At 51.4% G+C, this 23,082-nt stretch overlaps 1 protein-coding gene across 1 annotated transcript in view; it reads left to right on the top strand.

The window, feature by feature from the left end:
- TONSL (tonsoku like, DNA repair protein) overlaps positions 1-23,082 on the top strand; it is a 34,144-nt gene that overhangs the window by 9,493 nt on the left and 1,569 nt on the right. The window contains exons 9-25 of the mRNA XM_082235478.1: positions 96-248; positions 999-1,124; positions 2,892-3,093; positions 4,203-4,264; positions 6,180-6,269; positions 7,156-7,228; positions 7,362-7,525; positions 10,088-10,211; positions 10,956-11,668; positions 11,975-12,051; positions 12,990-13,140; positions 16,947-17,025; positions 17,828-18,129; positions 19,367-19,538; positions 21,663-21,841; positions 22,349-22,422; positions 22,922-23,055. Of these exons, the coding sequence (XP_082091604.1) occupies positions 96-248; positions 999-1,124; positions 2,892-3,093; positions 4,203-4,264; positions 6,180-6,269; positions 7,156-7,228; positions 7,362-7,525; positions 10,088-10,211; positions 10,956-11,668; positions 11,975-12,051; positions 12,990-13,140; positions 16,947-17,025; positions 17,828-18,129; positions 19,367-19,538; positions 21,663-21,841; positions 22,349-22,422; positions 22,922-23,055 (2,875 nt within the window). The remainder of the gene's footprint in view (positions 1-95; positions 249-998; positions 1,125-2,891; positions 3,094-4,202; positions 4,265-6,179; positions 6,270-7,155; positions 7,229-7,361; positions 7,526-10,087; positions 10,212-10,955; positions 11,669-11,974; positions 12,052-12,989; positions 13,141-16,946; positions 17,026-17,827; positions 18,130-19,366; positions 19,539-21,662; positions 21,842-22,348; positions 22,423-22,921; positions 23,056-23,082) is intronic.

The following is a 23,082-nucleotide window of genomic DNA, read 5'->3' as shown; positions in this document are numbered from 1 at the left end:
CGAGGCCGTTTAGGGCTTTAAAGGTCAGCGATGGGCTGCGGGGTGCCCTGGGCCTCTTTGCCACAGCAGTTTGGGTTTGTCTGTTTCCTTCTCAGCTGTGCCACGCTCGGTCTCTGAAGCGCCCAGACCAAGAGCTGGCTGTGATCCACGTTTCCTTGGCCGCCACGTTTGGAGACCTGAAGGACCATTCCCAGGCCATAAAGCACTACCAGGCCGAACTGGCCCTGCGGAAGGGGAACCCCCTGGAGGTAAGGGGGGCAGGCTAGGAGCAGGGCAGGGATGGGATAGGGCCAAGCGAGGCAGTTCAGGACTTCTGCTACTTGGATGCCAAGCAAACATTCCCTGCTCCTGATCTGTGCCAACTGGGCATTGTAGGAACAGCTGTTTAGAAACTGGCACCTGAATTTTTGACTTTCATTTTTCTTCTTCCCTTCCTGTCCCTTTCTCCTTGCGTGTCATGTGAGGTTTTTTTTTAAAAAAAAGATTGTAAGCCTGTGGGTAGGGGCTAATTTGTTTTGATGGTGTGTGCGCTGTGGGTTAAACCACAGAGCCTAGGACTTGCCGATCAGAAGGTCGGCAGTTCGAATCCCCGTGACGGGGTGAGCTCCCATTGCTCAGTCCCTGCTCCTGCCAACCTAGCAGTTCAAAAGCACATCAAAGTGCAAGTAGATCAATAGGTACCGCTCCGGCGGGAAGGTAAATGGTGTTTCCGTGCGCTGCTCTGGTTCGCCAGAAGCGGCTTAGTCATGCTGGCCACATGACTCAGAAGCTGTACGCCGGTTCCCTCGGCCAGTAAAGCAAGATGAGCACCGCAACCCCAGAGTTGGTCATGACTGGACCTAATGGTCAGGGGTCCCTTTACCTTTAAGTTGCTCTGGAAGCCTTTTTGGCTTAAGAGCGGGGTACAAATGCTCCAAAATAAATAGATAAACTTGCTGAACTGGTGGGCGGATAAGCCAGACGGCTCCTGGAACTCAGGTTGCTCTTTCCATGGCCAGGAGGGGAAGACGTGGCTGAACATCGCCCTTTCCAAGGAGGAGGCCAAAGAGAGCTACGAAGAGCTGCAGAGATGTTTCCAGACGGCTCTCTCCTACGCAGAGGAGGCCTGCGACGCCAAGCTGCAGGTGAGGCCGGCAATGGGGTTTGGATGACGCCACAATACTTAAGGTATTAGCGTCGATGCTTCGTAGTATTCATACACCGAGTTGTAATAGCATCCACGCAACAATTATCTGATAAACCAGTAGTTTATCATATCCTTCAGCGTGGCAAGGACAATTTTGCCACGCATCCCCATCCAATCAGAAACCTGGGAATGCAGGAGAGTGCTGGCGTTCCCATCACAACTAAGGTAGCATCATAACATGAGGCTCAGCCATATGATTCAAGAGGCACTGGGTCAGCCTCTAAACAGGGCTGCCTTCAGATGTCTTCTAAAAGTCTGCTAGTTGTTTATCTCTTTGACATCTGATGGGAGGGCGTTCCACAGGGCGGGCGCAACTACCGAGAAGGCCCTCTGCCTGGTTCCCTGTGACTTGGCTTCTCGCAGAGAGGGAACCGCCAGAAGGCCCTCGGAGCTGGACCTCAGTGTCCAGGCTGAGCGATGGGGGTGGAGATGCTCCTTCAGATATACTGGACCGAGGCTGTTTAGGGCTTTAAAGGTCAGCACCAACACTTGGAACTGTGCTCCGAAACATACTGGGAGCCAGTGTAGGTCTTTCAAGACTGGTCTTATATGGTCTCGGCGGCTGCTCCCAGTCCCCAGTCTAGCTGCCGCGTTCTGGATTAGTTGCAGTTTCCGGTTGTTGCGTTCGCAAAGTAAAGGAAGGATTGAACTCTGATTAATAAGAATACACACAGAGGCTTGAACCAGCAAGACTCTGGGAAGGGTGCGTATAATCGTGTCTCTCTGTGCTTGTCCGATCTGCAGCCCCCTGGCCCAGGCTGTTTTTATTCACAAAAAAGCTTTTTACAGAGCGTTCAAAAGAACCAATCAGATTTCTTCTGAGCATTTCCACAAACCCACGTGGGGAGAAAGTTAATCTATAAACACTAGTTATCCATGCATACCTTTGGGGTAAATGAATGAATACTACAAAGGAGCGAATACAGCAACCCCGGAGGTAATAAACAATCAGTACACATGATAAGAAGGATGGCCAGCAGGACCAGATCACTACCACCTTCATGTGAGATCTGTTTCCTGGCTCCAAGATTAACATTTTAAGATTATATATAAGAAAACTACATCAAAGTAACTTGCCTACTATCTTTATGGCCCAGGAAGCCTGCCTGGCGAAGCAACTGCTGTGTACGCTGTGTACGTGACGTGAGGAGAGAGAAAGGGGCAGTAGGGTCAAAAGGGCCAGAGATGCAGAGGTGTAGATTGATCAAAAATCATATCAAAATAGTTTAAACCCAGTCAACGCAATGCTTTCATTGCTGACACAGATGGCTTACTCTATATCTGTTATAATTCCTCATAGCAATCCCACCTGATCACTACATCTCTGGATATTTGCACTCCTACACCGGTCACGTTCAAAGGTAGCCCCACTTAGAGCGCATGGCAATAGTCCAAGCGGGAGATAGCCAGAGCATGCACCACTCTGGCGAGACCTTCTGTGGGCAGGGAGGGTAGGCATTGCAGAGGGTTGGACTAGATGGCCCTCAGGGTCCCTTCCAGCTGTAAATTTGATTTCTATACTGACTCTCCACTGCCTCAAAGAGAGTCCATGAGGGCTGGTTAGAAATAGATTGACTTCAAGCAACATCAGCAAGCCTGGACACAAACATTTGAATGCCTGCCGTTGCTTCTTACCCTGAAAACTAAAAGTGAGCTTAGAGGCCAGATCAAACCCTGTTTTAACCCCCAAACAAATGCTTCTCAGCGCCAGGTCCTGCGGCACTTCCACGCCTGCCAGCAGAGGTGCGGGCGCCCCGAGGCGTCGAAGACGCAAGCCAGGCTGCAGGAGCTCTGTGACTCCCGGGGCTGGCGCTCGAATGGGGAGATCAGTGAGGAAGAGGATGAAGAGGAGGAAGCCCAGGGCAGTGAGCCCTTGGAAGAGAGCGACCTGGAGCTCTCCGATAGCGGTGAGAGACGGGGAGATCGTGGGAGCGAAGGGCGCTTTCTGGGAGGGAGTGGGGGCAAGGCTTATGGGAGAAGAAGAAGAATAATTTATTATTTGTACCCTGCCCATCTGGCTGGGTTTCCCCAGCCACTCTGGGCGGCTTCCAACAAAGATTAAAAATACAGTCATACCTCGGGTTAAAGTTGCTTCAGGTTGAGCGTTTTCGGGTTGCACTCCGCAGCGACCTGGAAGTAATGGAACGTATTACTTCCAGGTTTCGCCGCCTGCGCATGCGCAGATGCTCAAAATGACATCACGCGCATGCACAGAAGCAGCGAATTGCGACCCGCAGACGTGCAGATGTGGGTTGCGTTCGCTTCAGGATGTGAGCGGCGCTCCGGAACGGATCCCGTTCACATCCAGAGGTACCACTGTACATTAAAATGTCACACGTTAAAAACCTCCCTGAACAGGGCTGCCTTCAGATGTCTTCTAAAAGTCTGGTAGTTGTTGTTCTCTTTGACATCTGGCGGGAGGGTATTCCACAGGGCGGGTGCCACTACTGAGAAGGCCCTCTGCCTGGTTCCCTGTAACTTGGCTTCTTGCAGGGAGGGAACGATGGGGGTGGAGACGCTCCTTCAGCTATACTGGGAGAAGGAGGCTTATGGGTGATGCTTGCATTTCTCTCCCTCGAAGAGCCCTGGAGAAGTTCGGGGCGGGTGTGTCGGGCCTCTCTGCTCCCAGCCTGCCTTCCTCAGAGCACAGGGTCTGGAGAAGGAGCCCCAGCTGAGCACTGTTACTTTCTGTCAGGGTGCATTCAGGGTGGAGCTACCAGTGGGTAACGGCGTGTGTTGGTTACAGTGTTGGACTACGGCTCGTGAGTCGCTTGGCACATGCGTCACAGCCTGTGGAACTCATTGCCAGTGGACTGGCTTGTTAAAAGGGTTTTGTGTGTGTGAAATGGATAGACTTGTTGCTGGTAGCTATGATAGGCTGGGATAGGGGACCTTTTGTCTGCTGGCTGTCCAGGGCAAACAGGAGACCGACGTTGCTTTGGGGATCTACATTTCTTGGTGGACGGCATGGTTTGCTTCAGGGACGTTGACTCTGGGACTCTCCCCTCTCTTCCAGGCGGAGAGGATGACCTGGAGGGCTACAACAAGACGGTCCCTGGACGGCGAAGGCTCAACAAGGTATACCAGGGCACCAGTCCACTCAGCTCCATGGGGCCAGCTAACTCTGATGCCCAGAGGTCAGGGCATAGGTGAACTGTGGCGCTCGCTCCCACAGAAGACAGGGATGGCCGCCAACTTGGGTGGGTTTTAAAAGAGGATTGGACCATTTCATGGGGGAGGAGAGAGCTGGCCATGGCCAGGGGCCTCTGCCCTGCCTCCAGAGTTGGAAGAAGCCATGCTGCTGCTTGCCAGTTGCTGGACATCTACCATATTTTTCGCTCCCTAAGACGCACCTAGTTTTTAGAGGAGGAGAACAAGAAAAAAATTATTCTGAACCAAACAGTGGATGTATGATTTTTGTGGTTCATGCTGTGGCCTCAGACATGTGATTTGACGGTGAGTTTGGGGCAGCCCAATACAAAATTCCTGAGAATCCATGTGGATCTGTGCTTTGTAACCATGTTTTTGCCCCATTGCGGCCCCATGAAACAGTGAGTGCGTGATTTTTTGGGTGCAGGCTGTAGCCATGGACATGCTATGTGATCTGATGGTGAATTTGGGGAGACACAATGCAAAAATCCTGAGGATATATGGGCTTTTACCTCCCCACTCCCAGGCAGCCTCCTTTATCGCTAGTGTCCCTTATCTCCCTCCCGATCGCTTGCCGATCAGCTGCTCAGGGGCTTTGTTTCAACGCCCCCTTCCCTCTTTCTTAAAATAAAAGCACAATCTGCTTTTCTCCCCTGGGCAGTTCGGCTCCAGGGCCACGCATTTGCTCCATAAGATGCACAGACATTTCCCCTACTTTTTAGGAGGGAAAAAAGTGCGTCTTATGGAGCGAAAAATACAGTAAATCTAATATAAGCAATTGCACGGACGTCTGTTACTTTTTATTAGAAGCTACTCCTATTATCGGCTGTAATTTTTTTTGCAATTGTTAGTTTTTAAAAAAAAATAGTTTTTAATGTTGTAATTTCAAATTGTTGTAACCCACCCGGGGACCCCAGGTTGAAGGGCAGGTAATAAATAACAATCATAATCATAAAACAGAATATTTCAGGGCAGTAAGCTGGAAGCAGGCCTTTTTGCCATTGCCTCTTCCCTGTGGGATTCCTTTCCCTCTTGCCTTACCTGAAGCATCAGCCATCAGTTGCTTCAGACATCTTGTGAAGACGCCTCTTTTTGCTTTCCCTGATCCCCTAAAATCGAAGCCTATTGTTATGGGATTCTTGTTTTTATAATCCTGTTTCACCAGATACTGTGTACCTGCTTTCATCATTTTTGCATACTGCTTAGAGATTTTTAAATATTAAGAGGTTTAGAAATGCTTTGTAATCAGCAAGTGAATAAGCTAAGCAGGTGATCCTCCCGAGGGGACTGGTGTCAGCAAGCCAGTTATTGGAAATACTAGAATACTTGTCTTCTGCGCATCTGACTGTGTTGCCCCAGCCACTCTGGGCACCTTCCAGCAAAATATAAAAACACAGTCAGACGCACATCTTCTCCCTTTGGCTTCACTGTCTTGGAAATTGGGGTGGGTAGTTGGGGGAAAGTTACTGAATCCTTAATAATAATAATAATAATAATAATAATAATAATAATAATACCCTCCCATGTGGCTGGGTTTCCCCAGCCACTCTGGGTGGCTCCCAACAGAATATTAAAATCACGATAAAACATCAAACATTAAAAACTTCCCCTTCAGATGCCTTCTAAAAGTCAGATAGTTGTTTATCTCCTTGATATCTGATTGGAGAGCATTCCACAGGGCCCTCTGGCTGGTTCCCTGTGTAACCTCACTTCTCGCAGGGAGGGAACTGCCAGAAGGCCCTCAGGAGCTGGACCTCAGTGTCCGGGCAGAACGATGGGGGAGGAGACGCTCCTTCAGGTCTACTCCTTCAGGTATTCCTCTGTTGCATCTCCCTCCTCCCAGTGGAACCAGCGGAACGAGCGTGGGGAGACTTTGCTGCACCGCGCCTGCATAGACGGGAACCTGCGCCAGGTGCAGTTCTGTGTGAAGAAGGTGAGCTGCTGGACATTAAAAGAAAGGGGAAGCGGGCAGGGACTGCGGTGGTGCTGTGTGGGATAGTGTGCACCCCGGAAATGATTTCTTTCAGCTTCTGCCTTCTGGAATAAGGTACAGCGTTATAAACACTAGGACTAGCCGTCTGAGAAACAGTTTCTATCCAAATGTGATTTTGGTTTTAAACGCAGTGTAAGGTAGTGAGCTCCCGTTGCTTGGTCCCTGCTCCTGCCAACCTAGCAGTTCGAAAGCACATCAAAGTGCAAGTAGATAAATAGGTACTGCTCTGGTGGGATGGTAAACAGTGTTTCCATGCGCTGCTCTGGTTCGCCAGAAGCGGCTTAGTCATGCTGGCCACATGACCCGGAAGCTGTACGCCGGCTCCCTCGGCCAGTAAAGCGAGATGAGCGCTGCAACCCCAGAGTCATCCACGACTGGACCTAATGGTCAGGGGTCCCTTTACCTTTAAGGTAGTCTCTGGGGGTGTATATTGTATTTAATTATGGGGTATCAGTTTTTAGGGGGCTAACCAGGCTGGGATAGCTGGGTTAGTAGGCTTGATGGTTTTTGAATGTCTGGTGTAGATTTTCTCAATTTTGTTGTTCTGTATGGGACAATGACAATAAAGATTATCGTGTTGTATTGGGATGCCTTTGGACGGAATCAGAGCAAGCTCTTGTGATCTGGTCCCTGCCGCTAGCTTTCCCCAGATCCTGGCTCAGCCCACGGGGTTCAGCTCCTTTGTCCGTAAAAACGTCTTCCCTCTCTTTCCCTGATGGCTGGTTTTGTCACATGGGGCGTGTGAGGATCTCTCCCCCCCCCCCCATTTGGAGAGGGCCAACCTCTGACCCCCTGAGCATCCGTACGTTTCTCCGCTCTGCCTCAGGGTCACCCTCTCAACCCTCGGGATTACTGCGGCTGGACCCCCCTGCACGAGGCTTGCAACCACGGCCATCTGGGTAAGTGCTGGGACAGGGGAAGGGGCTTCCTGGGGGGCCTGAAAGTGGGTGCTCTGCGCCCGGGAACCTTTCCCCTTGACAGTGGAGTTGGGGCTGGGCTGGACGTGACCGCCCCCCTCGCCTCTTCCTCCAGAGATCGTGCGTTTTCTTCTGGACCACAATGCCGCCATTGACGACCCGGGGGGGCCTGGATGTGAGGGCATCACCCCCTTGCACGACGCCCTCAACTGCGGCCACTTCGACGTGGCAGAGCTCCTGATCCACAGGGGGGCGTCCGTGGCGCTGCGGAATGCCAAGGTGAGGCACCGGGGCTGGGACGGGGCGAGAGTTGCTGCTGGGGAGCAAGGCAGTTTATTCATTGCATGTATACCCTTCACTAACCACTGCGCCACACTGCCTCTCTTCTTTTTTTATTTTTTTTATTTTTATTTTTAATCTCAATTTTTTTTATTTTCAATGCAGAATCATAACAAAAATTCCAAACATTGAATCCAAAATAATGCTATACAAACAAAAATCCCCGGAACATATTAAAAAAAGAAAAGGGAAAAACAAACAAACAAAGGAAACAAAACTAAACTAAACAAAAACGAAAAAGCACACATCTACAGAAAAAAAACATATCATTACGTACATAAACACAAATTGACTTCCTTCCTTCCTTCCTCAAAAAATTTACTCTTACTGTATTGTTGTGTCTAATTAGAGCTTCTTTTTTTTTCTTAATAAATCTTTATTAGTTTAAAATACAATCATACAGTAAAGGTAAGTAAAACAAAATTAATCACAAAAAAGAAAAAAAGGGATTCGTCACCTCAAAAAGGTCGAAAAAAGGTTTAAAAGTGACAAAAAAAGACAATTAAAAGAACCACAGAAAACTTTATTGGATAAGACATGATGTTGTATAACTATGTGGTTCACACTGCCTCTCTTCCAGCGATGCACAAAGGGAACTGCAGACCCTGCTCCCGGTATTGTTTGGGGTGGGTCTCCAGCCCTTTCCTCCTGGTGTTGTGGTTTCTGCCTTCAAAGTTTTTGGAGGGGGGCGGCATTTGACAAATCCCAAGTTTTGAAATTGTGGGCATTGCCTTCTCAGGAAGACCTACTGAGCAGCCTCCCTGAGCTGCTCCCATCCCTCCCTCCTCTGCTTTTGTTCCTGCTCCTCCTCCTCCTCCCCACCTCATTATCTCCTTGTGGAGCTGTCTTCAGGGGATCTTCAATTCTTGCGGGGGTCAGGGTATCGAGGGCCCAAAGGCCACCTCCTGCATCCAGGATACATGCACCGTCTTGTTTGAAGCCCAGCCCCCCCCCATCTCGTGCCCCCCCAATGTTGTAGGTTGGGGGGCACAGGGTTAACCTGCAGTGCACAGCCTATTATTATTATTTACTGAATTTATATAGCCGGAGGTCTCAGGGTGGTTCACAGAAAAGATCACAATATATATAATCAGAAGAAAAACAACAATCAATAACACCCTCCCAAAAACCCCCACATTTTAAAAGGGCATAGGATGTTGATCAAATCAACCAAAGGCCTGGTTAAAAAGGAATGTTTTTGCCTGGTGCCTAAAGGTGTATAATGAAGGCGCCAGCAAACTTCCCTGGGGAGAGCATTCCACAGATGGGGAGCCACTGCAGAGAAGGCCCCGTTCTCGTGTTGCCACCCTACAGACCTCTTGAAGAAGCACACAAAGAAGGGCCTCAGAAGGTGATCCCAAGGCCCGAGTAGGTAATTATGGAAACAGGTGGTCCTTGAGGTACTGCGGTCCTGAGCCATTTAAGGCTTTATAGGTCAAAACTAGCACTTTTAACTTGGCTCGGAAACTAATTGGTAGCCAGTGCAGTCGGACCAGGATAAATGTAATATGCTCAAACCGTCTTTCTCCAGTGAGCTACCTGGCCGCTGAATTTTGCACCAGCTGAAGTTTCCGAACCATTTTCAGAGGCAGTCCTACATATAACACATTGCAGTAATCTAACCTTGAGGTCACCAGAGCATAGACAACAGTAGTTAGGCTATCCCTGTCCGGATAGGGGCGTAGCTGGGCCACCAGCCGAAGCTGATGGAAGGCACTCAGGGCCACTGAGGCCACCTGAGCCTCGAGTGACAGCAAAGGACCCAGGAGTAACCCCAGGCTATGAACCTCTCCTTCAGAGGAAGTGTGCAGACCCACGTTTCGAACAGGCCCCTATTCCTCACAGTTCCCCCTTCCCCTTGGCTTAGGGACAGTGGCCTTGCATTGGCCGCTTGGCATCCTGGCAGCTTCAGGGTCTGCTCCCTCTACAGGGAAGGGGGTGGCAGGCCCACCGGGCTTCTTGGTGTTGGGAATCAAGCCTTTATCAGGAGAAACTGGCCACTCTCCAGGCACCCAGCTTGATCTCCTGTTGACCTCCCTGTCTGCATTCCCCGGCAGGATACAGGCTAGGTCGACGATAGGCGATCCTTCTCAGCGTGAGAAGAACACACCCCTCTTTCCTGCCCCCCCCGGGCAGGGGAAAGAGATAGACAGAAACGTATTTACACGCCTTTATTTCTGTCTCTGCAGCGTCACAGAAAAACATGACTGCTCTCTTCATACTCCTGCAGTCGAGAGAGAACAAACGCATGCAGTACTTGTTGTACAGCTCATATTACACTCTGAGCTAATTCCGGTGCTTCGCACTGTGAATAGACTGTCCCTCTGTTTCCCACGGAACAGTCCCAACATTCCCATTATGTTCTGCTTTCAAGCTACCAGCAGCTCGCGGCCGCATTGCTTCTATATCGTAACACTTGGGTGCAGCCCAGAGGCGGCGAGAGGTTTCTGGCTGGGCTCCTGTTTCTGCTGGGCCCAAGCCTCCCTGCGTTTCTGTTGTCAGGGCCTGACCCCGCTGGGCACTCTCCAGGCATGGGTGCATCTCTACGGCAGGGACCTCGACCGAGAGACACGCCAGCGCTGCCAGGCCATGGAGGGGCTGCTCAAGAGAGCCCTGGCAGACCGAGGTGAGTCTGCGCTTCGTTCCTGGGGCTCAAGGGGTGTGGGGCCTGCTCCTGGGGACACCCTCAAGGGGCCGTTTGCTTAATAATAATAATAATAGGTAAAGGTGAAGGGACCCCTGACCATTCGGTCCAGTTGTGACTGACTCTGGGGTTGTGGCGCTCATCTTGCCTTATTGGCTGAGGGAGCCGGTAAACGGGGGTAAGACCACCCATTTTCCGGGTCATGTGGCCAGCATTACTAAGCCGTTTCTGGAGAACCAGAGCAGCACATGGAAATGCCGTTTACCTTCCCGCCAGAGAGGTACCTATTTATCTACTTGCACTTTGACGTGCTTTCGAACTGCTAGGATGGCAGGGACCGAGCAACGGGAGCTCACCCGTTGCAGGGATTCGAACTGCCGAACTTCTGATCGGCAAGCCTTAGGCTCTGTGGTTTAACCCCCAGCGCCAATAAAGCGAGATGAGCGCCGCAACCCCAGAGTCGTCCGCGACTGGACCTAATGGTCAGGGGTCCCTTTACCTTTTTATCTCTTCATAAATCATATTCCAAAATCTTTGTATCTCTAGACAGGACCGCGACATACGGTAGTGTGTTCCTGTCTGTTCCTTACATCTCCAGCACTTGTTATTATATGATTTATTTATTTTTGCTAGTTTTACAGGGGCCAAGTACCATCTATAGTACATTTTCATAAGATTTTCCTTTAGAAGGCTGTGAACTTGACGCCTTTGCTTTTGCCCCTCCAGGCTCCAAGGCTCAGCCTCCACAAGATCCGCCGGCCAGCCAGCTGTTTGACGCAGAGCTCTCCGAGTCCCCGCAAGCCCCCTGCCCTCTGGATCCTGCCCCAAAGTCTCCCAGTCCCCGGAGGAGCTGGAGGGAGCCCGAGGAGGACAACGCCACCAGTCCCTTGAGGCCGGTCAAGAAGAGGCAGCGGCTGTTTGGCCAGGACCCAGAGAGGGAGGCCAGGCTCGCAGCCCCGGCCGAGTACCGGGCGGCCATTCGCGGGATGGGCAGAGCCAAGCCCTGCCCTATGCCCAGCCCTGAGCGCCCCAAGCCTTCCGCTGGGCCTGCCCTCATCCCCCCAGAGGAGTACGTAGGAGATGACTGGCTGGAAGACGACCTGGGGCAGAATCTTGCCTCCCGCAAAAGGAGCCGCCAGAGCCCAGAAAGCGAGTCTGGGACCGAGTCGGAGGAGAGCCTGGGGGGCGAGAGTGACGGGGGCTTTCCCCGCCAGCCCCCCGAAGCCACCAAGAAGAGGAGAAGGAGGGTCCGGCAGAGTCGCCTCACCCATATTGTCGAGAGGACTCCGCTGGGACGACTCCGAGGGGCCGGCGTGGTGGCAGCGGAGAACCCAGAGTGTGCGGCAGATCCCAGCATCCTCCAGGGGGCAGGGGGCAGCAGCCACGTCAATGGGGGGACCCCTGGGCGTGGGGAGAGCCCCCCCTCGGCACCAGCACATGTGAGTTTCCAGGGTTCGGGGAGAGAAGCGGGTCTGGCAGACGCTCTTTTTGCGGTGGCACTGTGAGGAGCTGGCTGGCTTCCCTGGGCCTTGAGAGGCCAGCACTCCTCGGGGATTGGGGCCATCCTATATGTTTTTAACTGCCGCTATATCTGAATTGTCTCTGTTATACCCACTTGCAGTTCAATGTACTCCTGCTGCGTTTTATGATTTTCCTGATACTGTAAGTGAGCCAGAACTGGTCTGTGACCGTAATAATAAAATTCATTCGTCCTCACCCTATTTCTCCTCCCCTGTTCTCTGCAGCTCCCTGCACCCCCACCTCCGATCCGGGTGCGAGTTCGGGTGCAAGACAACGTCTTCCTCATCCCCGTGCCCCACAGGTGAGAGAACTGGGGCTTCCTCAGCCCCTTTGCCCTTTCCTCCCTCACTGAGCTGCCTCATCGGAGCTCTGGGTCTAAGCCAGACCTTGTCTTTGTAGAGGCAGCTGCAAAACTCTCCACATAAGCTCTGTGGGAAGCGCCCAGTGCCAGATTTACGTATAAGCTAAACAAGCAGTATCTTAGGGCCCCACTCTATTGGGGTACCCCCAAAAAAATTAATGAAAAAATTAATAATAATACTAATATACTTTTTCTTAATTGTACAGTGGACGCTCAGGTTGCGAACGTGATCTGTGCGGGATGCACGTTCGCAACTTGCAGCGTTCACAACCCGCATCTGTGCACATGAGGGTTGCGATCGGCGCTTCTGCGCCCGCGGAAAGCTCGATTTAGCACTTCTGCACATGCGCGGGCGCTGAAACCCGGAAGTAATCCGTTCTGGTACTTCTGGATTTCGGCGGTCCGCAACCCAAAAAAATGCAACCTGAAGCAGCTCTAACCCGAAGTATGACTGTATTTCAGTTCAACAACTACTTTAATAAAATGCATGTTTTGTGATGCGCAAATGGCTTTAGATAGCTATTAGGTCCATAAATGTAGCATATATTCAACACAAAAAATAGTGACAATTTGTTGTTGACACAGGACAGCTGACATATAAAGGACCCATTACCTTCAGGAGCTGAGGGCCTCATCAAACCTCAATCCGGCCCTGGAAACATCTGTAATTGGGGAGGCCGGGGGCGGGATATTTCTGCTGTCCTCAAACCACCCCCAAATAATATTTCCTTCTGCAGTGTTTGGATGATTGCTGCGTGGCAGGAGACTGAATCCTTGCCGGAGGTGGGGCATTTCAGAGCCCCCCACTGCATGCCCCCCCCAGGAATATAGGGAGGGGGGTGTCTTCCTACTGCAGCCCCTCTCCTCCTTTTTTGCAGCGAGAGTCGCCCTGTGTCCTGGCTGGCGGATCAGGCCTCCCAGCGCTACTACCAGACCTGCGGGCTCCTGCCACGCCTGACCCTGAAGAAGGAGGGGGCCCTCCTGGCCCCCCAGGACTGCATCGTGGATGTTTTGCAGAGCAACGAAGAGGTGAGCGGTCGCTGCCAGCTGAGGGAGAAATTGGCAGCGCTTCTCCCCATAGCCCCTTTCCTCAGCTGCTGGCAGGGGAGTCTGTCTGGGGGGTGACGGGGGAGCAGACCACCCGTTTTGCAGGCACAATGTCCTCAGTTTAATCATCCACGGAGGATGAGGGGAGACTTCTGCCAGGAATCCTGGGGAGCAGCTGCTTGTCAGTGTGGGCAGCACTGAAGTGCATGGTCCAGTGGTCGGATTTTGCAGGAGCCAGATTCCTGTGCTCTTGTTAAGGGCTGTTTTGGGGCGTTTGTAGGTTCTGATGGCAAGGAAGCAGGTTAATATCTCCCCTGAGAAACTGAGATATGAAAGCCAGGAGCTAAATGGCACCTTAAACCGAGGTTACGGGCACAACCATGGAATGTTTGGAAAACGTTTATTGAATATATGGGGAATAATTGGGTACAGCTGAAAACATTGGCAGCACTGAGATACATTCAATAGTGTAAATAAGTTTTGATGGATGTAATAATGCAATACTGAATGGTATAGTTTTTGTAAGAATATGCAGGGATTTATGATATGCAAAATGAACCGCTGGGAAGAGAAGAAGGGAAGTCATTGATACCTTAAGGATGTATAAATGAGCACTTTAAATTGTAAAATATAAAAATTATATATATATATATACAGGGGACGTGGGTGGTCTAAACCACAGAGCCTAGGGCTTGGCGATCAGAAGGTCGGCGGTTCGAATCCCCGCGACGGGGTGAGCTCCCGTTGCTCGGTCCCTGCTCCTGCCAACCCAGCAGTTCAAAAGCACGTCGAAGTGCAAGTAGATAAATAGGTACCTCTCTGGCGGGAAGGTAAATGGCATTTCCATGCGCTGCTCTGGTTCTCCAGAAGCGGCTTAGTCATGCTGGCCACATGACCCGGAAGCTGGATGCCGAGGGAGCGAGATGAGTGCCGCTTCGAGGGGGGGGTGGATGTCAGGGGTTCAGGAGCAGAGACGCAGAGAAGGGAGGAGACAGAGAGCGAGGGGGAGGAATACGAAGGAAGGATGAGTGGGGATGACGACCCGAGATCACCGAGCCTGTCCAGTGAGTCCGAGGATTCCCAGAAGGGAGCGCCAGCGGTCAGAACAAGGGGGGAAAGCAGGGGGACACCCCAGGAAGAAGGGTCCAGAGAGGGATCAGAGAGCAGCAGTTGGAGATCGGGACCCACGTGCCCAGCCGGGAGCAGCGGGGAGAAAGGGGACCAGACATCGGGTTCCGGAGGCTTTCAGCAGGAGGGAGGGCATGAGTCAGGAGTAGTCACGCCCACCTCCGGGAGCGACGAAACGATCAAGAGGAAGGTAGAGAGTTGGGCGCGCGCGCCAAGTTCAAATGCAGCGGAAGCTGGCGCAGTAAGCAGCCCGGAGAGTGAGCCAGGTCCCAAAGCCCGCCGCAAGGAGGCGGAAGGGTCAGGGGGGTCCGCGTCAGAAGAGAGTAGGAAAGAAGAGACCACGGGGGGCAGAAGGACCCAGAGACGGAAGGAAAGGCGCAGGAGGTGGAGCAAGGCTAGGGTATTAAGCTGGTGTGCTAGAGGCGGAGACTCAGACGGGTCTTCGCCGGTCTGACATAGAAGACGTGGGGCTGCACATTGCAGTTTGGAAATGGAGCCTGTAACCCAATAAAGACTCTTTTAATGTGAACGCTGGCTAACGTGGTCCTATGTGAGCTGGGACTGGGTAGCAGCCCTGACAGCGAGCTTTTTTGCGGAGAAGGTCCTGTTGCTCCGCCGTGACCTCCCTGCCAATTTAGATACAGTGACTGAACTGGAGGCCCCTCGACTGACTTCAGGTCCAGTGTTGGACCATTTCGATCGGATACTCCCTGCTGATGTGGATAGATTCCTCCAAGTTGGTAGGCCCACCACCTGCCTCCTTGATCCGTGCCCGTCTTGGCTGATTAGGGAGTGTCCAGATGTTGCGCGGACCCCCCTGGTTGAAATTATCAATTTGTCCCTTGACACGGGGACATTCCCAGGGGAACTGAAGGAAGCAGTGGTGCGTCCACTCTTAAAGAAAACTTCATTAGATCCCTTAGACCTATCCAATTACCGCCCAATTTCAAATCTTCCATACCTGGGTAAGGTAATTGAGAGAGCGGTTGCTGAACAGCTTGGTAGGTTTCTGGAGGAAACATCGGGATTAGATCCATTTCAGTCCGGTTTCCGTCCTGGTTTTGAGACGGAGACGGCTCTGGTTGCCCTAACAGATGATATCCGTAGACAACTGGATCGAGGCGGGTCAGGGCTGCTGATCCTTTTAGATTTGTCAGCAGCCTTTGACATGGTCGATCATGATCTTCTGGACCACCGCCTCGCAGACGTGGGGATACAGGGCATAGCCCGTAACTGGTTGTGCTCTTTTATCTCTGGTCGGGGACAGAGGGTGGCACTAGGGAGGGAAATGTCGTCACGCCACTCCTTGGTGTGTGGAGTGCCGCAGGGTGCAATTCTCTCCCCGATGCTTTTTAACATCTTTATGCACCCCCTTGCCCAGATTATCCGGAGCTTTGGGCTGGGCTGTCATCAATATGCTGATGACACTCAGTTCTATCTGCTGATGGATGGCCACACTGACTCGGCCCCGGACACACTGACCAGATGCTTGGAAGCTGTGGCTGGATGGTTTCGTGGGAGCCGATTGAAACTAAATCCTTCGAAGACAGAGGTCCTATGGCTGGGTCGGGATGGTATGGGGATGAGGGACCAACTCCCTTCTCTTGAGGGGGCCCAGTTAGTGCCATTGCCTTCCGTTAAGAGTTTGGGTGTAATCCTTGACGCCTCCCTTTCCATGGAGGCGCAAGTTACAGCAACAGCCAAGGCGACATTTTTCCACCTTCGCCGCATCAAGCAGTTGGTCCCTTACCTTTCCCGCCCCGACCTGGCCACAGTGATCCATGCGATGGTCACCTCCAGGCTTGACTACTATAATTCGCTCTACGCGGGGCTGCCCTTGAAGCTGTCTCAGAAACTCCAGTGGGTGCAGAATGCAGCAGCGAGGCTCCTCACGGGGTCTCTGCCATGGGAGCATATTCATCCAGTGCTTTACAAGCTGCACTGGCTCCCGGTGGAGTACAGGGTCAGATTTAAGGTGCTGCTTTTGACCTTTAAAGCCCTTCACGGCCTAGGACCCTCGTACCTACGGGACCGCCTCGCCTGGTATGCCCCACGGAGAGCCTCAAGGTCCATAAATAACAACACCCTAGTGGTCCCGGGCCCTAAGGAAGTTAGATTGGCTTCAACCAGAGCCAGGGCCTTTTCAGCACTGGCCCCAACTTGGTGGAACGCTCTGTCTCATGAGACCAGGGCCCTGCAGGATCTGATTTCTTTCCGCAGGGCCTGTAAGACAGAGTTGTTCCGCCTGGCCTTTGGCTTGGAACCAATTTGATTCCCTCCCCACCATTTTCTTTTTTCTTTTCCTTCTCCTGCAATGAGGCTACATTTTAATATTTTAATGTTCCATTATTTTAATGTTGTATTTTATTTTTGTTTTTAAGTTGTAATCATTCATCTTGTTTTTATTATTGCTTGTAAGCCGCTCTGAGCCCGGCCTTGGCTGGGGAGGGCGGGGTATAAATAAAAAATTATTATTATTATTATTATTATTATTATTATTATTATTATTATTAACCCCAGAGTCGTCCGCGAGGTAAAGGGGTCCCTTTACCTTTATATATATAGAAATAAAAGGAAAGGTGTTCCCATTGGAGTTCCACCTTCCTTGGGCCCCAGCTGACCCCCCTGCTGACCTCTCTCTCTCTCTCTCCCCCTGGCAGGTCTTGGCCGAAGTACAGTCCTGGGACCTGCCGCCCCTTGTGGAGAGATACCGCAAGGCCTGCCAGAGCCTGGCTGTGGGTAAGCCCAAGTTCCCCTGTGGAGGGGCCTGGGTGTCGCTGAGTCCCCCCGCGACCTTCAGAGCTTGCCTCTCTTGGCAGATGGGTTCCCGGGGGGGGGGTGTCCTCAGGAGGTTGCGGGCATCTTGCTGTTGCTGCTCTGCCCCAGTTCAGACGCAGCGCCTTCTGTCCTGTTGGGCTCAGAGAAGGGGCTTCTTCCCAAAGGGGTTTCAAAGAGGAACCTTCCCCTTTTCCGCAAGACAGTTGCTGTGACGGCTATGCTGGCTTTTCCACAGAATTGTAGTGTTGGAAGGGACCCCAAGGGTCATCTAGGCCAACCCCCTGCAAGGCAGGAATCTTTTGCCCAGCATGGGGCTCGAATCCATGACCCGCAGATTAAGAGTCTCATGCTTTACCCACTGAGCTATTCTGCATCTTGGTTTATCTGTAAAAATGTCTGCATACTGCTATATCATTTTTTAAAAAAACCCCTATCAAAGCCACTTATAGCAATAGAAGCATAAAACCATACATTGAATTGAATTGAATTGAATTTTATTATTACGGTCACAGACCAGTTCCGAACCATACATTAAAACCATAAAGAAATCAGACGTTGATTAACCATTGTGAAAGGCTGCATTCTGAATTGCCTTCACAGGCCTGGCAGAATAGAAATGATTTCAGCAGGCCTGCCAAATGTCTAGTGGCGGTGAGTTCCGCAGGACTGGCCCAGTGACACTGAAGGCTTGGTTTGTGAGTCTTTTGCCTTGACTGAAGCCTGGTGCCCTGTGTGTCTTTCTCTCTCTCCCCCCGGCTGGCAGGGGAGCACCGATTACTCCTGCAGCTGCTGGAGTGCCAGGAATCGGGTCCGTCCTTCAACGTCCCGGGCCTGGCCCTGCGCCGCCTCCACCTGACGCCTCTCCTCCGTGCCCTCAAGCTGCAGACCTCCATCCGGCGCCTGTGCCTCCCCGGGGCAGGCCTGGGCGACGACTCGGCGGAAGAGCTGCTCGCCACCGTCGCCACCATCCCCGGTCTGGAGGCGCTGGACCTCTCGGCCAACCGGCTGGGACCCCAGGGGCTGCGCAAGCTGACCGCAGGACTTTCCGGCTCTGTCACTTTCCAGGTAGGGGCGGCAGAGGAGCTGGGAAGCGGGAGGGTGCCCTGTCCTACCTGGAAGGGCTGTGGTTCTTGGGGGGGCAAGATGTCGAAGTGCAGCTGAGGATGGAGCCCAAACGACGATGGGAAGAGGGTGGGCAAAGGTTTTTGGGCTTGGGAGTTCCACAAGGCTTCAGATCTTCGCTTGCTTGCACCACGAGGACTAGAAGCCTGGTAAGATAAACAAATATATGGCTTTTACAGTGGTGCCTCGCAAGACGAAAAGAATCCGTTCTGTGATTCTCTTCATCTAGCGGTTTTTTCGTCTTGCGAAGCAAGCCCATTGATGGATTAGCGCTATTAGCGGCTTTTAGCGGTTTATCGGCTTATCAGATCAGCTGATAAGCGGCTTAGCGGCTTAGAAAAGGGGGGGGGACCACAGGAACTCGCAAGACATTGTCGTCTTGCAAAGCAAGCTCATAGGAAATTCGTTTTGTGAAGCACCTCCAAAACGGGAAACTCTTTCGTCTAGCGAGTTTTCCATCTTGCGAGACATTCGTCTTGCGGGGCACCACTGTAGAAGACATCTGAAGGCAGCCCTGTATTGGGAAGTTTTTAATGTGCGGTGTCTCGTTGTGTTTTTCTATTTTGCTGGAAGCTGCCCAGAGTGTCTGGGGCAACCCAGGCAGATGTGGGGCATAGAAATAATAAAAGTGCAGTTGTGCCTTGCTTCTCGAGCAGAATGCATTCCAAGGCGCAGCTTCCACTTGGAGTGTCCTGCAGCCAATTGGAAGCCAAGCTGGACGTTTGGCTTCCGAAAAAATTTCGGGAACACTCACTTCCTGGTTTTGATTGTTCAGGAGCATTTGAGATCCAAGGTACAACTGTATTATTATTATTATTATTATTATTATTATTATTATTATTATTATTGCTATTGTTGTTGCTATTTTAAAAATAGGAAGCTGAGATTCATGCAGACCTTTGAGGCCCTATGTGAGACAGCCCATCTCGGGGTTCTGACTCCTTCTTTCTGCCCTCAATCTGATGACAAGTGGCTTGTATTTTAACAATACAATACAACAGGTTATTGTATTTTAATATTCTGTTGGAAGCCGCCCAGAGTGGCTGGAGGAACCCAGCCAGATGGGCAGGGTATAAATAATAAATTATTATTATTATTATTATTATTATTATTATTATTATTATTATTAGCCCTCCCTCTGCCACCATCTCACTCGAACCCACACCCCTTGTTGTTTCAGAACCTGGAGGAGCTGGACCTCAGCCTGAACCCCTTGGGGGACGGCAGCACCCAGCCCCTTGCCTCCCTGGTCCAGGCCTGCCCGGTCCTGAGCACGCTCCGACTGCAAGCCTGCGGCTTCACCACCGCCTTCCTGCAGCACTACCGCCTCCTGCTGGACAGTGCCCTGAAAGGTAAGAGGAGCAGGAAAAAGCGTCGGCGCTGCAGCAGGGATCAGGTCCAGTAGAGCTGGATTTCGTAGAACGGTCAGGTTGGAAGGGACCACGAGGGAGATCAGGATGAGTTAAGCAAGTCTGATCTGCCTTGGCTTTGCACAGTTAATTCTGTTGGCCTGTAGGATGTAGCCCTTAAGAGAGTTGGACTAGAACCGGAGAGACCAGGGTTCATTTTTTCATAATTTTTATTTTGTTTTACAAATATTAATTCATAGCAATCCAAATTAAATAATAATAATAATAATAATAATTTTATTTATATCCTGCTCTCCCCAGCCGAAGCCAGGCTCAGAGCGGCTAACAACAGTAAAAGTAAACACAGCATTCTAAAATCAATTCATTCTAAAATCAATTCAGAATCAAATTAATGGCAACCATTGGGCTAGTGTTCTATGAGGATTTCTACAAATCTCTGGACTTCCCACCTTCCCCCTCCTTGGGTCCCACTGTACACCTTTTTAACTGCATATTTCCCCACAATCCACATTTTATATCTTTCCGTCTTGTCCATAATATTTGTTACATTACAAGTGTTATAAAAATCCTGCTAGTGCTTTCATCTGTTTACAGTGGTCTCCTAGATAAATTATAAAAATTTCCCCATTCTTTATTGAAATTCAGGTCTCCTTGGTTCCTGGGTCTTCCAGTCAGTTTTGCAATTTCAGCATAATCCAGCAGCTTAATTTGACCATTCCTCTCTGCTAGGGACTCTTAACTTTTGGGAGAGCAGGGTGCAAATCCCCACTTGGCCATCAAGCTCACCTGGTACCCTGGGCCCTGGGGCATTCGTGATCTCTTAGCACTGGTCTACTTCACAGGGTTGTTGTGAGGGTGAAATGGAGGTGGGGGCAGGAAATCACATATTCTGCTTTGAGCACCTTGGAGAAAAAAGTTGGATGTAAATGCAAACATAAATAATAAATAAATATTGGAGATGGAGGGGCAGACAGATTTGCTGGGAACTGAACATTACACTTACCGAAACAATATGATGCGCGCGCACACACACACACACACACACACGGGTGTCCCACAAGATGTGGCTCAGAGCCTTTTTGTGCTTGAAGACCTTTGCAGCCCTTATTTTATTTTCGATGAGCCGGTCTACCGGTTATCTGTCTTTTTATTTTTTAAGCGCTTTATGTTTTACCGTATTCTTTGCTCCATAAGACACACTGTTTTCCTCCTAAAAAGTAAGGGGAAATGTGTGTGTGTGTCTTATGGAGCGAATGCAGGTGGGAGCCTCTCCCTTTAAAGAGCCAGGCGGAGCGTGTGTGGGGCTCTTGCTGGCTTTCCCCCCAGCAGGTAGAAGGGACAGACAGACTGCCTCCGAGGGACGGAAGGGGCTCCGTGTAAGGGCTCCCTTTCGTCCCTCATCCCACTTTGCTGGGAAGCCAGCAGAACAAGAGGTGCTGTGCAGCTATCACTCTTGCTCTGCTGGCTTCACAGTGAAGCGGGAGAAGGGACGGACGGGAGCAAGCAAAGCGAGAGCCGCTTACATGGCTTCTGCCCCACTTTGTGCAGCTCTCACTTTGCTTGCCCATCCCTCCTCCCGCCTCGCTGTAAAGCAAGCAAAGCACCTCTCCCAGTGTCTCCTCCTCCTCTTACAGCGAGGTGGGAGGAGGGATGGGCAATAAAAGTGAGAGCTGTGCAAAGCGGGACAGAAGCCATGCAAGCAGCTCTCGCTTTTCTTGCTTTCCCCCTCTAAAACCTAGGTGCGTCTTATGGAGCGAAAAATACGATGCCATTGTACAGCAGTCGGAATATTCTGTCAAATGCTAGGACAGAAGCGCTTCTGTAAATAAGCAAACTGCTCAGCTGATTTGTGTGAGGGCATTCCTGAATGTCTCTCTTCTGGGGGCGGGACATGACAATGGGTGGTGTTTTCCTGTCGAAATGAAGCCCCTGTGCCAATGCGGACGCTTTTCTTCCTGCGGCCCTTGGAGGTTCCTGCTCCCTCCCACTTCACTTCCTTGTGGTCCCTGCATCATGGGGCATCGGACCAGATGGCCGCGCAGGTCCCTTCCACCTGTATTGCTTTCCCCAACTTCTGCCAACTCCTCCTGCGCTCTCTTCCCTCAGGAGCCGTGCACCTCAGGCGGCTGACCGTCTCCCACAATGCCCTGGGCTCCTCTGCCCTGCAGCTGCTCCTGAAGAGCCTGCCCTCTGAGAATCTCACCCACCTGGACATCAGCTCCGTGGGCGCCAGGCCAGGGGACCAGCAGCCTCTGCAGGACGCCGTGGCCAGGTACCTGGCGCAGGTACGGTCGATCGGGTGCCAGCAGGGAGGCGAGCATTCTGGGGAACCTCAGGCCTTCAGCCCAGCCAGCTGACCCGTTGTGCTCTGGTGAAAGACAGGGGAGGAGGAAGGCTGGCTCATGGGTAGGCAAACTAAGGCCCAGGGGCTGGATCCGGCCCAATCGCCTTCTCAATCCGGTCCACGGATGGTCCAGGAATCAGCATGTTTTTACATGAGTAAACTGTGTGCTTTTATTTAAAATGCATCTCTGGGTTATTTGTGGGGCACAGGAATTTGTTCATTTATTTATTTATTTTTCAAAATATAGTCCAGCCCCTGATAAGGTTTGAGGGACAGTGGACCAGCCCTCTGCTGAAAATGTTTGCTGGCCCTGGCCTGGCTTCTCTGCTGTGTGAGGAAACGACGGGACGCGGTTTGAGTTTCCCCACCTGACTAGGTCTTGGAGAAAATCCCGTCACTTGCACACCTTAATTTTCTGCATTCTGAATCTTCGTTCTTCTCTGTGCAGGAAGGCTGTGCTCTCAACCACCTGGCTCTCTCTGGGAATCACCTCAACGATGACGCTGTTGCAGAGCTGGCTAGGTGAGTGGAGGGAATGTGGGTCCTGTGCTTTTTTTGAACCCTTTGGCAGGGGGTGGGTGTCTTCCACAGCGGGGAGGGTCAACATTGGCCATATCTCTAGGCATTCTTGACAGCGGCAAAGGGCTCCTCACCTCCATTTTTGGTACTCTGAGCAAAACATTTCCCAGGTATGCTTTGATTAATTGAGGAAGCTCTCGTTTCTGACGGGAAGAGCTGCTTTGACACTTTGGAAGATGGTGGTTTTTAAATGGCTTGGATGGCCGGCCATCAAGAGATTCCTTAGCTGCGATTCTGTGGCCCCTGGAGGTTCCAGAGTTTGGCTTCCTACTCCTCTCCCACTTTTTCTCATAGATAAATGGGTCCTGCCTTGCAGTGGGTTGGACTGGATGAGCTTTGGGGGTCCCTTCCAACTCTACAATTCTGTAATTTTCAGCGTAGATGAGCAGAATGCAACCAGATCCATCCATTCCTGATTCTGACATTGGTTCTCTTTCTCCAGCCACCTCCCTACCTGCCTGCCTTTAGTCTCGCTGGATTTGTCAGCAAATCCTGAAATCGGCATTGTTGGTCTTCGGACGCTGCTACTTGCCCTCGAGGAAAGGAATCGGGGCCTCCAGTTCCTCAGCTTGGCTGGTGAGTGCTGGAGCCGTTTTTAATCGG

Source organism: Podarcis vaucheri (genome assembly GCF_965113315.1).
Source record: "Podarcis vaucheri genome assembly, chromosome: 8".
In the NCBI taxonomy this organism is placed as follows: Eukaryota; Metazoa; Chordata; class Lepidosauria; order Squamata; family Lacertidae; genus Podarcis; species Podarcis vaucheri.
This window is presented reverse-complemented; position numbering and strand designations above follow the sequence as displayed.